Genomic DNA, 13,259 nt, shown 5'->3' with positions numbered 1-13,259 from the left:
TGGTTTCTGACTTGGGATGCTGGGTGGTTGGTGGCGGTCACTGGCCTCTCAGGGCAATTGGCAAGAAGACATCAATGCTTCTTTGGCACGTGGGACTCCTGAGGCACCTGGCCATTGATCTGCTGACTCATGTTGCTCCCTGTATTCTCATTGAAGTGGGTGCTGAGTGACAACTCTCCAGGGAGGACTCTACCACCTGCCTTAGTTCATGAATTTCTCAACTCCACTTATTCCCAGGTCTTTCTTGGTAGCACTGTGCCAAGTGCCTGGCTATTTGTTATAGCCAACAGTAGAGTGAGCATCTGAGCCAGAGGATATGGTTTCATAGTCTGCTGTGCTGACTAAGAGGCTTACTGAGTGCTCACCGTGGTGCACAGCATTGGTACAGGAAGTACTGGGGCCACCTTTCCTTGTGTGCTGAAGGTGAGACTTGTTTTCTTGGCAAGCTGGGAGGCTTAGCAAGATAAGGGTGCACTTTTAACTTTTGATGAGACAGACTTCTCAAGAAATGTGGCCTGCCAGGTGGTGGCTCATGCCTTTAAGCTCAGCACTCAGGAGGCAGAGGCAGAGAGGCAGAGAGAGAGAGAGAGAGAGAGAGAGAGAGAGAGAGAGAGAGAGAGAGAGAGAGACAGAGAGAGACAGAGAGAGAGGCAGAGAGAGGCAGAGAAGCAGAGAGAGGCAGAGAGAGGCAGAGAGAGGCAGAGGCAGGTGGATCTCTTGTGAGTTTGAGGCCAGCCTCTATACAGAGAAACCCTGTCTCCAAAAAGAGAAGAAAAAAAAAAAAAGAAAAAGATATAAGGTCATTTTTGTGTTTCTTGTCAAACCTAATTGCTGTTGATCATGGCTTCATTTTAAGAACCTTCATATCCTTTACAAGCTTGCCTCAATGAAGAGCTCTGTATAGCTGTATGCCACCATTAAATCCATCTATTCCCAGAGGATTGCTTTCTTTCTCCACTTCATTTCTGCTCCCCTTTATTTCTGCTCAAGACTTCGACAACTCCTTCGACAAATAGCTACTAGTCTATTTGCCTGTCTGTAACCTCATCAGTTGGGGAATGTTGTACATATAGAATCATACAACAGGGCTGGAGTGATGGCTCAGTGGTTAAGAGCACTGACTGCTCTTTCAAAGGTCCTGAGTTCAATTCCCAGCAACCACATGGTGGCTCACAACCATCTGTAATGGGATCTGATGACCTTTTCTAGTGTGTCTGAAGACAGCGACAGTGTACTCATATACATAAAAAAAAAGTTTCATACAACAAATAGCCCTTGGGGTTGGCTTTTCCCAGCCAGTATAGTTTCTTAGGTTAACTCAGGTTGTGTGCATCAGTTGCTATTTGTCTTTATGGCTGAGTATATCCCATGGAATGGGTGTGCCACAGTGCTTGTAGTTTTATGGAGGAGAGCTTCAGAGTTCTGCTCCATGATTGTGAGTAAGGTTACTGTGCCCATCATGGCTATCCCATGGTTTGTCCATTCTTCCATAACAAATGCTATAAAGTGATTGCTGGGTTTTATGGAGGTTGCATGTTTAGTTACATCTATTTACTTCTATGGGGAAGGCTGGCATATGCCATGGCATAGGTATGGAGGTTACAGGACAATTTGGAGGATTCAGTTATCTGCACTGTGTGGGCCGCTGGATTGAACTTGGAGTTGTAGGATTGTTGGCCAGCACCTTTACCTGTTGAGCCGTATCATCAGCCTGCCTGTATAGTTTTTAAAGAATCTATGGTCATAGTCTAACTGATCCAGTTACTCCACCTTGTGTCCAGCTTTTGGAGGTGTTGCTGTGTGCTTGTGTAGAGGCCAGAGGTCATCCTTGGGTGCCATTCCTTGGTTCTTGAAACAGAATGGTCTCTCTCTTGGACCTGGGGTTAGGCCTGGAACTGCAAATGTGCCACTGTTGTCAGATTTTTCTGTGGATCCTGGCTAGGTCCTCATGCTTGAGCAGCTTTACTGATTAAGCCATCTCTCTAACCCCCTTGTTTGTTTTTATTGTAGCCTTCTCCATGGTGTGCAGAGCTCTCTCATCTTACCTCTCTGGGCACCTTCCCTGACTGATAAGTTAAATGGATAGAGTTGGTGTTATTCTGGATACAAGGAAGGCAGCTTTGCATCCTTCTTGGCTTTCTCTGGATACCATTTAGTAGCTGGACAGCAGGCCTTTACTGGAGTACCCTGGGTATTGCAGGAGTGGAAAGCTTCTTGGGCACTCTGCTCTGGTGGGTTTGTCTGTCAAGCCTACCTCTTCTCTGGGCCTTGGAGGGACTTTGGAGGTGGCGGGGCTTTCTCCTCCATGAGTGGTGGTGTTAGATCTTTTCACATTCTTCAGCTCTCATTACAGGACACCCAGATGTTGAGAACTGAGGAGAGTCCATTGTGCACCCTGTGTTCCCAAGGCCTACCAGCCTTTGCTGTCTATCACTGATACCTTCATTGACCAGGGTTTTCACTTTTTTGGGGGAGGGGGGGGATGTTGTTGTTGTTATCAGAGTAAGGAAAGCCCTATCAGAGTCAGCTGGGTTTATCTTCATGAAATCTGAAGACCAAGCAGCTTCCAGGTTGTATACCTGCTCTGCCCACTCTGTGCTTTGCCCTGTAATCCGTGTCTTGGCCTTTGTACATTCTGGGTGCAGGGCCTCACCTTAATGCTGAAAGGGCTGTTTACTGGAATAGTTTTGGTGCGTGATGGTTCAGTTTGATGGTGCATTCATTACCTTCTAGATCTTTACCTTCTGTTTTGAACTCTTGAAAAATGTGGTCAGGGTGGGAGGGGCAGCCAGTTGATGACTTAATGAGGTGTGTATTGATCTTCAGGCCATTCACCTGCCAGAAGGGAATAAGATGAGCTACTCACAGTTCTCACTGAACGCAGAAGAGCTTGAGATGCATTCTGGTTCTCTTGTCCATTGTCTGCTGCTCTGGGACTAGGTGCTTTGCACTCCTTTTCTGCCAGACAAGAAGCAGCTGTGGGCCGAGGGCCTCTGTGGATCTGGCCTACCTGGTGCCTGCCCCTCAGCCACCTCATTTGCTGTAGGACTTGGAGCAGCCCCATCTGGCTACATTGGGTCTCTTCAGGGTCTCTCCTGAGAACGAGGAATTTTTTACAGCATAAAGAAGGCTCATTGGGCAAATACTGTAAGTAAAACATCTTGTGGATTGCCTGAGGTCATGTGTCCATCTCTGTTAGCCAGTGTTGTTATCTGACACCTCCACGGCCCACCAGCCACAGTGGGTGTGAACAAGAGTATACTTTTAGTTCTGTGTTTCAGAAACATCCTCAGTGTCTCTAGTGTGTGTCTCCTCTGCTTTGCTTACAGGGCCTTGTACCTGCTAGACAAGCACTCTGTCTCTGAGCCACATCCTCAGCTCTTGTAGCTCATGCTTTCACCTTAGCTTCCCAGAGATCACTGCCTGTGCTTCAATCATCTCCTTAGCTAATTCTTCCCAGCACCACGGCAGGCTTTCTGACTATTTGCATATCTTGAGTCCATGTGGAGCAGTGGGAGGGATCTGCTTAGTGATATCCATAATGCCCTTTGTTTCCTGGTGAGGAATATTCTGCATATGTTCCTGTTGGCAGGGCTGTAGCTGCTGGAAGTTCTTCCATGTCTCATGGTATGATATTATGCACTTATCTGAAGAGATAGAAGCAAAACAAAAGTTCATATTTAATCAAACAGAACTTTTTTTCTTTTGAGACAGGATCTTATGGCTTGCCTGCAACTCCTTGCTTCTGGAAGTATTAAAGAACTAGAATTAAAGGCTTGTGCCATCATGTCTAAGTCAAATAGAATTCTCTTCTGTAGCTCCTTTTCTGGAGGCATAGTGCGTATTGTAAGTTTAAGGTTGTTTCTTAAATGAGTGCTACAAGTTGGTGATAAATGGTGCAGAAATTATAAGAAACAGATGTGAAATATTTCCCAGCCATAACTGATACTGCTTTTTCCTCTGCACCACATGGTTGCTGTACTTGCTTTTATTGTTTGTGTGTTTTGGGAGCTGTGCTGCAGAGGTTCTGACTTTTTTAGTGTCAGTGTGGTGTCTACTGTATAATTACTATAGCTACCATCTTTGTAACTGTCAGCACATGAGGGATTTCTTAGCTTCCATCTTTATTAGTGCTTCTCTGAATAATATGCAGTGTGTGGTTTCTTATGCAGGTGAAGGGTTGGGTAAATTTATAGAAGTGCTTCTGCTGAGATAAAAGTCTAAATTTTAAAGCTCACCAGATTTTACAATATGCTCTCTATAAAAATTGTGGTTTCTTAGACTCTGCCTTGAGAATCCGTGTAACCTGCTCTCAGACTATGAACTTTATGAATCTGGTTAAAAGTTAAAACCTTCGGGGCAAGGGGGCTATTGGTGACTCAGAGGGTAAGGAACTGACCTCCACAGCCTGTGCGCTGACCTCCACATGTGTGTGGTGACATGACCCCCCCCCCCCCAATAAATAGATGCAAGTAAAATAAATTTTTGAGTCTATACTTTCAATTTGCATTTCTCTTGGGAGGAATAATACCAAGCAATTATTTCTGTAGGGTTAGGATCTGTTTCTAACCCTGAGTCAATATAATTCCAGTGGCCTTTCCTGTTTATTTCTGGGTATCTGGCTCCTGCTATCTCTTCTGCATCTGCCTGCCTGCCTGCCTGCCTGCCTGCCTGCCTGCCTTCCTTCCTTCCTTCTTCCTTTCTCTCTTTCTTTCAACATTTATTTATTTATCTTGTATGAGCCCATAGCACATATGTGGTAGTCAGAAGACAACTTCAGGTGTGTGTGTCAGTTCTCTTCCCTAGGATGTAGGTTCCTGGGATCAAAGTCAGGCTGCCATGCTTTACCTGCTCAGCTGTCTCTTTAGTCCTTGCAGATGTACTTTTCTAATTAGGATTTCTGAGAGTCTAGGAAGATGTATGGTTTCCTTTTTTGTTTTTCTTGTCTTCCGTTAATCATCCTCCTCCCTTTTGGTGGGGGGTAAGACACTCACTATGTACTTCTGGCTGGCCTGGTACTGGCTGGACCAGGCCGGTCTCCTGTCTCTGCCTCAAGGTACTGAACTTAAAAGCATGGCATACCATGCTTGGCTTGATGGTTACTTTTATGTTTTTGAGACTTCCTACCTCTGTATGAACCTCTTGAAACTCAATTATGCACACGTGGGGAGAAAAAGCACTTGTTGTTTATGTGGTACCTGTTGGCAGGTGGTATGGCTGCCTTGGAGGGTCTCTTCAGTGAGATGATAGTGGGGTTGAGATAAGTACAAGACTTGGGAGTATCAGTCACGAGAGTGAATTGAGGGAAAGGTACAGACAGGGCAGACTCTGTTATTTGTGGGCAGTTGAGTAATATGCAGGAGGCTAATTTTATATCAGGCCTTGTTCTGATGACCTCGTTCCATTGGCTGGGCTGTTTAGAACTATTTCAAGAATGCAGTGTCCACACGAACTGTCTTTTGGTCATATCCCATGGGAGTACTGGGACAGTAACAGTGAGGTGCTGCTGGCATTCACCCTGACAGAGCTAAGATGTGGTGGTACCATCAGTACCTGTTTTCAGATGGGGAAATGGAAACAGGAATTGGAAAAGCACCTGCTACAAGTTATGGAGCTTTGGATCCAGGGGACAAAAATGTGGTATTGGTTCAAGGCAGGTTGTGTCCCTGCACTGCCCTCTCTGGGGTTTGATCACCCCCTTTCCAGAAAAGCAATGGACTTGCCACATTCAACCAGTGAAGCTAGGTGGGGTTCAAGTTAGTGTCTGTTTTGAGCTTTCTCACTGTAGAGCAGGCATAAATTTAAAAGAAAGAAATCCAAACTCAGGTTCCTTGACATCTGTCAGCTTAGCTTTTGCTATGCTGTTCAGGCTAAGGAAATGAATGACACCATTGATCATTTGATTTATTGCCTCATTGGCTTTAAACATAATGGGTTTGCAAAGTTATTTCAGAATGTGTAGGGCTAGATTAGGGGAGGGGACAAATATCTGTTTTTCCAGTGTGTGCTAGAATAATGCAGTAGTTCCTCTCATAGCTGTGGAAGTGGTAGACATAGGGCATCAGTATAGAAGGAGATGTGTAAACTCCTCATAGTTCACCTCTGTGAGTGTCTGGTACCCTGCTGTCTCTGAGCAAGTATCAAGTACATGTTGTTGAAAATGGTAACACTTTGAGGCCGTGATAGACGGAGTCATTAAAGAGAGTTTGCAAACTTTGCAGAAGAGCAAGAATGATGAGCAGGGCTTCAGTTCCCACCACCATCTCCAGCCATGTCTAAAACTCTGGCTAACCCCACTTCCGGACCTCATACTGTGGTCCTTGTGAACATCTGAGGTGGTTGTAGGTCTGTCTCTGGGTGGCAGCTTCACCTTCATGTTCTTGGAAACTCAGCTCTGGAGTAGACTTCCAGCACGCTAGTGGGTGGTGTGGGTGGTGGGAGGGAAGCCCACAGGGTGCCTGATCTCAGAAGGCAGTGCTCCTTGCTTGTTGTCTCTGTCTTCATTTTAGCATGCTCTTGGCTTTTCCCAAGCCTGTGTCCAGTGTGTCCTCAGATTTTTCATTCTAGGAACCCTGGAAACCTGAGAGTAAACAAAGCATTTATTGGAGACCCAGTTCTGTTCATCTTCTCTTTGTGAACCTCAGTTGCTGGAAGGAACACTACTTCTGTGTGTTCTGAGTCCCAGACAAAATCATAGCACTTGTGTCATGTTTCTCAAATGGGCCTTCTTAATATAAGTTGAAGTAGATAAGATTGGCACAAATGTAAAAGTTAAAAACATTTGCCTGTGAAGATCTCCCTGGAAGGAGGCACTTCCCAAACTTACTGGTGGGAATTCGGTGGGGGATGTCCAGCACTTGCAGAAGGGAACTTGGCAACATTTAGTAAGGTTTCATATGAATTTACTTTCTTTCACTTTTAGGAATTTGGGCCAGAGATATACTGTAAAACTAGTAAAAGATCATTCATTGAGATACTCTATGAAATAGCAGAGGGTTTTAAACAGTGCCACAGTTCCCTTCTGTTTATACGGGGAGTATAAATACTTTTTTGTTTGCATGTAGCTTATAAATGGAAGGAAGTCTTTCTCCCCTTCCTTCCTTTTTTCCTCCCTTTTTCTTCCTTCCTTCCTTCCTTCCTTCCTTCCTTCCTTCCTTCCTTCCTTCCTTCCTTCCTTCCTTCCTTCCTTCCTTCCGTAATCAAAATAGAGGAAAAAGACATTAAAAAAAGAACTTCTACTCAAACTTTGTTTTGTATAGATTTGATTTTGGAATCAATTAAACATTTATATTATTTTATTACATGTATTTGTTTATTTATGTGTATTCATAGATATTACACTTGTGTGGAGGTCAGAGGACAGCTTGCAGGAGTTGGTTCTCTCTTCCCACTGTGCAGGTCCTGGGGAAGGAACTCAGGTTATTAGGCTTGGTAGTGAGATCCATACCTGCTGAACCTTCTTGCTTGCCCTGTATCATTCTACAGTAAAATTAAGAAGTTATGACATTTTTTGATAAACCTTGTCACTTTTTTCCCTAAATTGTTTGTACCTGTTTGCCTCCCATCAGTGCTTGAGAATGCCTCTTCCACAGCTTCAGCAAGTCTAGATGTTGTCTTCTAGAACGTTACCAATCTGAAAAGAAAAGAGGCAATTTCTTCCTTCTGTGGTGACACCGATTCAGTGTCCTTGCATTCCTTTATTTGTGCTTCCTGTTCTTCTGTGAGTCTGAGTCTTTCTTCCTCAGAAGGCTTCTCATTAGTTTATGAACTCTTCCTGCATTCCCTTCCGTTTGTTGGCTGGCACCGGTTGTGTATCATTCCAGCTAAATTGCTTAGTTCCTAACTGTAGAAGCTGGTTGTTGCTCTGTTGTTTTATGTGCAGCACATGTTCATGTTAGTTTAGAGTAACTGGGTCAGACTTGCTATGGGATCATGTGCTGGCCTTTAGCTCTACATTCCTTTGTTTGCTTCTCTTTTTCAGTTTTCCAGGGCTTATTTCCTATGTGTGAGCAGTGAGTTCTAAGTGCTCACTCAAATTGGTAGCTGGTGGATAGCTAATGAGATGCCATTGACTTTTTAGCTTGAAATTGCTTCTTGGTTTACAGTGATACATGATAACTACTTATATGATTTGTTCAATGTGAATACCTGAGTGAAATGTTTTCCCTGTGAATATATACTTCTGTTTTAGAGTTTTACTGTTGTGAACAGACACCATGATCAAGGTAACTCTTATAAAGGACATTTAATAGGGGCTGGCTTATAGGTTCTGAGGTTTAGTCCATTATCATCATGGCATGAAGCATGGCAGCATCCAGGCAGGTATGGCACTGGAGGAGCTGAGAGTTTTATATCTTGTTCCAAAGGCAAACAGGAGAAGACTGTCTCTAGGTAGCTAGGAGAGTCTCAAAGCCCACCCCCACACTTCCTCCAACAAGGCTATACCTACTCCAACAAGGCCACACCTACTCCAACAAGGCCATGCCTTCTAATAGTGCTACTTCTTCGGCCAAGCATATTCAAACCACCACAGCATATGTAGATAAAGTGTTTGTAGCTGCCAGCATTGCCCTTGTTCATGGGTACATGGATGTGATGTTCTTCTTCTAGGTCATCACTCCTTGTAGGAAGCTCATCTTGTGTGCCGACAACAGGAAAGAAATGGAAGATTGGATTGCCGCACTCAAGACTGTCCAGAACAAAGAGCACTTTGAGGTTAAAGAGAAGCATATTGTCTATGGGTGCCTGCTATTGCCTCTCTTGCCTTCGCTCTGATACACCCCACTCCCACCCCTCACCCCAGAGTATCTTTCAAGTAGATCCCAGCATTTGTCTTGTAAAATTAAGGCCCATGACTCATTCTTTTGATGGACCTGTCAAGGCTCTGGTCCTGTCCTCCGTGAACCTCTCTGGGGTACTTTATGTAATTCTAAGTTGCAGCATTAAAGAATTCCAAAGAGAAATACTATCTTTTCTCTCTTTGTGTCATTCTTCCAGCCTACCCAATATAGCATGGACCATTTCTCAGGGATGCACAACTGGTATGCTTGTTCCCATGCACGACCAACCTATTGCAACGTGTGTCGTGAGGTTTTGTCTGGGGTCACATCTCATGGGCTATCCTGTGAAGGTAAGAAAGCTGTATTTGTTACTCTGGTGAAAGGTGACTGGAGGTTTTACTTGATAAACTGTTTGAAATTCAAATATAGTCTTAATAAATAGGTATAGTTGCCTGAGGGTAGTCAAGAGGGAGAGGTCCCCACCACTCCATTCTCTTGATCTTCTCACAGAGGACTCAGATCTTGGGTGTCTTTTACTTGCCGAACTTTTATAGCATGAACAGAAAGAAAATGGTAGTGAGGAGACAGAAGGTGCGGGCCCTTTCTGGTTGTGTGCCTTGGAGGTAGTTTGTTTTACATTTATTTTACATGGATAAAAAAATCCAAAAGAAGAGTATTTTGTAATATGAAGTTAGATGAATTTTAGGTTTCAGTTTCGTAGTGTTTTGTGAGTCTGCTTGTCTGCTGGATAGAGGTGAGGTGTTATGATGGTGGTCAGCATGGTCTGTAGAGCCTCAGTTGTTCACTCCATGCTCCTCTATCAGCTCTCCCCATGCTCTGTGGTTATGGGTGGCAGCACCAAGTGACTGGCCTCAAGAGCTTGTTTCCCCCTAACTTCACTAAGCAGCCATTTGCCCTACAGGGAGGCTCCTATTAAGGATAAAGCTCAAAGGATTATGTATTCCTTTTTCCACAGTGTGTAAGTTTAAGGCTCACAAACGGTGTGCTGTGCGTGCAACCAGTAACTGCAAGTGGACCACATTGGCTTCAATTGGGAAGGATATCATTGAGGACGAGGATGGGGTATGTCCAGGGGGATTCTGCTTGTGACCTGCAGAGCACCCCCTATTTCCTCCTCTCCCCTATACTTGTCATTTAAGATATCATACTAGGATCTGGACCTTTGTGGTCATTGTACTCTCAACTCTGCCCTAATCCCCTTAAGTCTGGCTATCTTCCTTCCCAGTAGGTGCTGTGGTGTGGGAGGTACCTCATAGGCCCTGCTTATCCCTGCCCACACTGGCCATTAGGGTCAAGCTTGTGTGGGGAGGAGTGTCTTGAAAAGAGCACTTGAATCCCAGTGTGCCTAGCTGAACCCTGTATTGGAACTCTGGGATGTCTCTAGCATGTCCTGCTTGATTTATAGATTGCCATGCCCCACCAGTGGTTGGAAGGAAACCTGCCTGTGAGTGCCAAGTGTATTGTGTGTGACAAGACTTGTGGCAGCGTGTTGCGCCTGCAGGACTGGCGCTGCCTCTGGTGCAAGGCCATGGTGAGTAGGTACTGTCTGTCCTGCCTGTGGGTATGTGGGTACACTCTGGGCCCCAGGCTTTGTCTCTCTCCTTCCTAACTCCTGAGTTTACCCCCAGAGGCTTCCTAAAAGCTCTGAGCTTTGACTGTCTCACTTGGTCCTGATCATCCTCATTTCTGATGTTTTATTAATTCCTTTCCTTTGACTTTGATCCTATCTTTTACACAGAAAGTACCATACCTGCTCCAAGCAGCATCTCAGCAGGTTGTGAAGGGGTCTTTTGGGACAGGTTCATGGACTTTTCTGTGAGTGAGAGTAGGAACACTTATGAGGAGCACTGAGAGAAGTTTGTTCTGGGACACTGATCATAGAGATCGATACCCTCAAGCAAAGAGGAGGAGCCACAGCATGGCTGTAGCCTCTGGAACACAGTATCAAGTCTCATAGGCCCTGCTTGTCTGCCCACACTGGTCAGGGAAAAACTTGTGTGGGAGGAATGTCTTGAAAAGAGCACCTTGTTTTGACCATGTCAGTGACTAGCAAGTGACCTAGTCACATGAAGGCAGGTTGTCCAGGAGCCCTGAAAGTTAAGGGTAGCTAAGATGGGAGCAGAAGGCTGTGGTTCAATCTCATGTCTGGCATCTAGTGGGTGGAATCCCATCTGATTTTTTGCCTCCTATTGTGCAAGGCCGGGGAAGAGGGTACTTGGGGGCACAGAATCACCTGCTCTAATGGTATCTGCGTCCTCTCGGGAGGGTTTCCAGGTGCTGTGCCAGGGAGTTTCTGGTGTGTACGAGAAGACTGTGACTCCTGGTGACATGTGGATTTTTATTTCAGGTTCATACATCTTGCAAAGAGTCCTTGGTGATGAAGTGTCCACTTGGCCTGTGCAAGGTGTCTGTCATCCCTCCCACAGCACTCAACAGCATTGACTCCGATGGTGGGTGCTCACATGCCGTTTCTCTATGCTGCCTTCCTTACCGGCTCTGGAGATGAATGTCTTGACAGTTTTGAGATATGATCAGCAAGAGGCCAGGCTCAGATGTGGCACGGGATAGTTGGTATCCTGGGAATTGCCATGGGACTCGCAGCTTGAGCCAGCACTTATCTGGAAGGATTGATAGATGTACTTGGCTGTTTGGTCTGCCATGAGCTGACCAAGGGCTATGCCTGTCACCATCTGTGGCAGAGCCTAGCATGTCCGTTTGGACCACAGACAAACATGTTGCAAAGGATTGGTGAAAGGGATCTCTGGGGTACATGATTCAGAGGAGGGAGCTCTGCCAGGCTGGCAGCAAGAAGAGGGGATAATGCAGTGAGGGAAAATCTGGAGTCCTTGAGGAGGTGAGGTGAGGTGAGCTCACCTCCTCACACCTGGGTTGTCTGTCCCTTACTGACTCATTGGCTCACACTGTGAATTCTGTGCCTCTTTTGCTGCTTATTCAGTCCATAACACCTCAGCAGCTTGTAAGGGTTCTTTCCTGTTCCACCCTCACTTCTAGGGTTTTGGAAGGCCACCTGTCCCCCATCTTGTACAAGCCCCCTGCTGGTCTTTGTCAATTCAAAAAGTGGAGACAATCAAGGTGTGAAGTTTCTCAGAAGATTCAAGCAGCTGCTGAACCCTGCCCAGGTTTTTGACCTCATGAATGGAGGACCACACCTTGGGTAGGGATTGTGTGAAACATTCCATTCTAGGAATTTACAGTGTTTTGTAGATAAGACATACTCATTTTAAAAGGATCAAAAATAAGATTTTTTTTTTTAGTTCTGGAGAAATGGCTTAGTGCATATGAGCATTGGCTGCCCTTGAGAGGACCCAAGTTTGATTTCCAATACCTACCTGGCAGCTCACAACTTTTAGCATTCTGTCTAAGCTCTGCCCCACTGTTACCTGGCAACAGCCAGGTATGCCTGACTCACTATAAAAGGGACTGCTTGCCCCCTCCTCGCTCTCTTGATCTCTTGCTCTGTGTCCCTTATCCCCTCTCTCCTCATCCCCCCCCCCCACGTGCTCATGGCCCTCTCTCTGCCTCTCTCTGCCTTTACTACCCTCTTGACTTCCCTCCCCATGCCCTGAATAAACTCTGTGTTATACTATACTATCATGTGGCTGGTCCCTCAGGAGGAAGGGATGCCTCAGCATGGACCCACCGAGGCACCCTCTTTCCCAACACCTCACTACACCTCCATAGAACATATCCCCCCTCTCTTTATCTTTTTATAAACACATCATACCAACTGTTTATAATTGCAGTTGCAGGGTATTATCCAACACCTTCTTTTTGTCTCTGTAGACACTGTACACATGGTACATGAGCATACATATAAACAAAACAGCAGTATGCATAAAAGTACATTTTATAAATAAAAATTTCAAATAGCAAAGAAGTTCAGCTTCCCCTCACAAAATGCTACTAATGAAGGACCTGCTTCTAATAGATGGTAAATGTTTGCATTCTTCCAGTGCAAAAGCACCACACACAAGTGAACATACATGCACAGCTACTCTAGTTGCTATGTACAGCATGTTCACATGCATCAGGTCCTATGCTTGGGACGTTTCTATGCTGGTACTTACAGACCTGCCTTGCTCTCTATTGCCTGCTTAGTTCTTAGAAAGCCTTTCTCCAGTGAGACCAGGGGACTTTTCTATCTCAACACAGTGATACCTTCATGCAGGTGCAGTGAGATGTGAAGCTTCTTACCTGCCAGCCAGGGAGACATGTCCTTTCCTTTTAGTTTTAGTACTTTCCACAGGTTTGCAAGAAATACTTGTTTTTGTAAGGTAGGACTCAGGGGGCATGCCAGCATTTGGGGAGATTGAAATGGAAGGTGCTTGCAGCCCTTACTTCCATTGTGAGTTCTGGGAAGAACTTAGGAGAGGTTCTTTTAGAGCCAGATGTTGCTATAGTTTGAGCCTGGACTTTTTCTCTGTGTGCCTAAACTGT

At 45.3% G+C, this 13,259-nt stretch overlaps 1 protein-coding gene across 6 annotated transcripts in view; it reads left to right on the top strand.

Moving 5' to 3' along the window:
* Dgkd (diacylglycerol kinase delta) overlaps window positions 1–13,259 on the top strand; it is a 90,378-nt gene that overhangs the window by 53,584 nt on the left and 23,535 nt on the right. For 5 of the 6 annotated variants that reach the window (XM_076914841.1, XM_076914842.1, XM_034521721.2 and 2 more), the window contains 6 exons: window positions 8,611–8,715; window positions 8,998–9,130; window positions 9,757–9,863; window positions 10,207–10,332; window positions 11,149–11,251; window positions 11,814–11,976. In XM_076914841.1, the coding sequence (XP_076770956.1) occupies window positions 8,611–8,715; window positions 8,998–9,130; window positions 9,757–9,863; window positions 10,207–10,332; window positions 11,149–11,251; window positions 11,814–11,976 (737 nt within the window). Of the gene's footprint in view, window positions 1–2,883; window positions 3,148–8,610; window positions 8,716–8,997; window positions 9,131–9,756; window positions 9,864–10,206; window positions 10,333–11,148; window positions 11,252–11,813; window positions 11,977–13,259 lie in introns of those variants that run through there. The other variant, XM_076914844.1, reaches the window with a different exon arrangement.

Source organism: Arvicanthis niloticus, chromosome 17 (assembly GCF_011762505.2).
Source record: "Arvicanthis niloticus isolate mArvNil1 chromosome 17, mArvNil1.pat.X, whole genome shotgun sequence".
In the NCBI taxonomy this organism is placed as follows: domain Eukaryota; kingdom Metazoa; phylum Chordata; class Mammalia; order Rodentia; family Muridae; genus Arvicanthis; species Arvicanthis niloticus.
The sequence above is the reverse complement of the archived record's forward strand: the minus strand, read 5'-3'. Positions and strand labels throughout refer to the sequence as shown.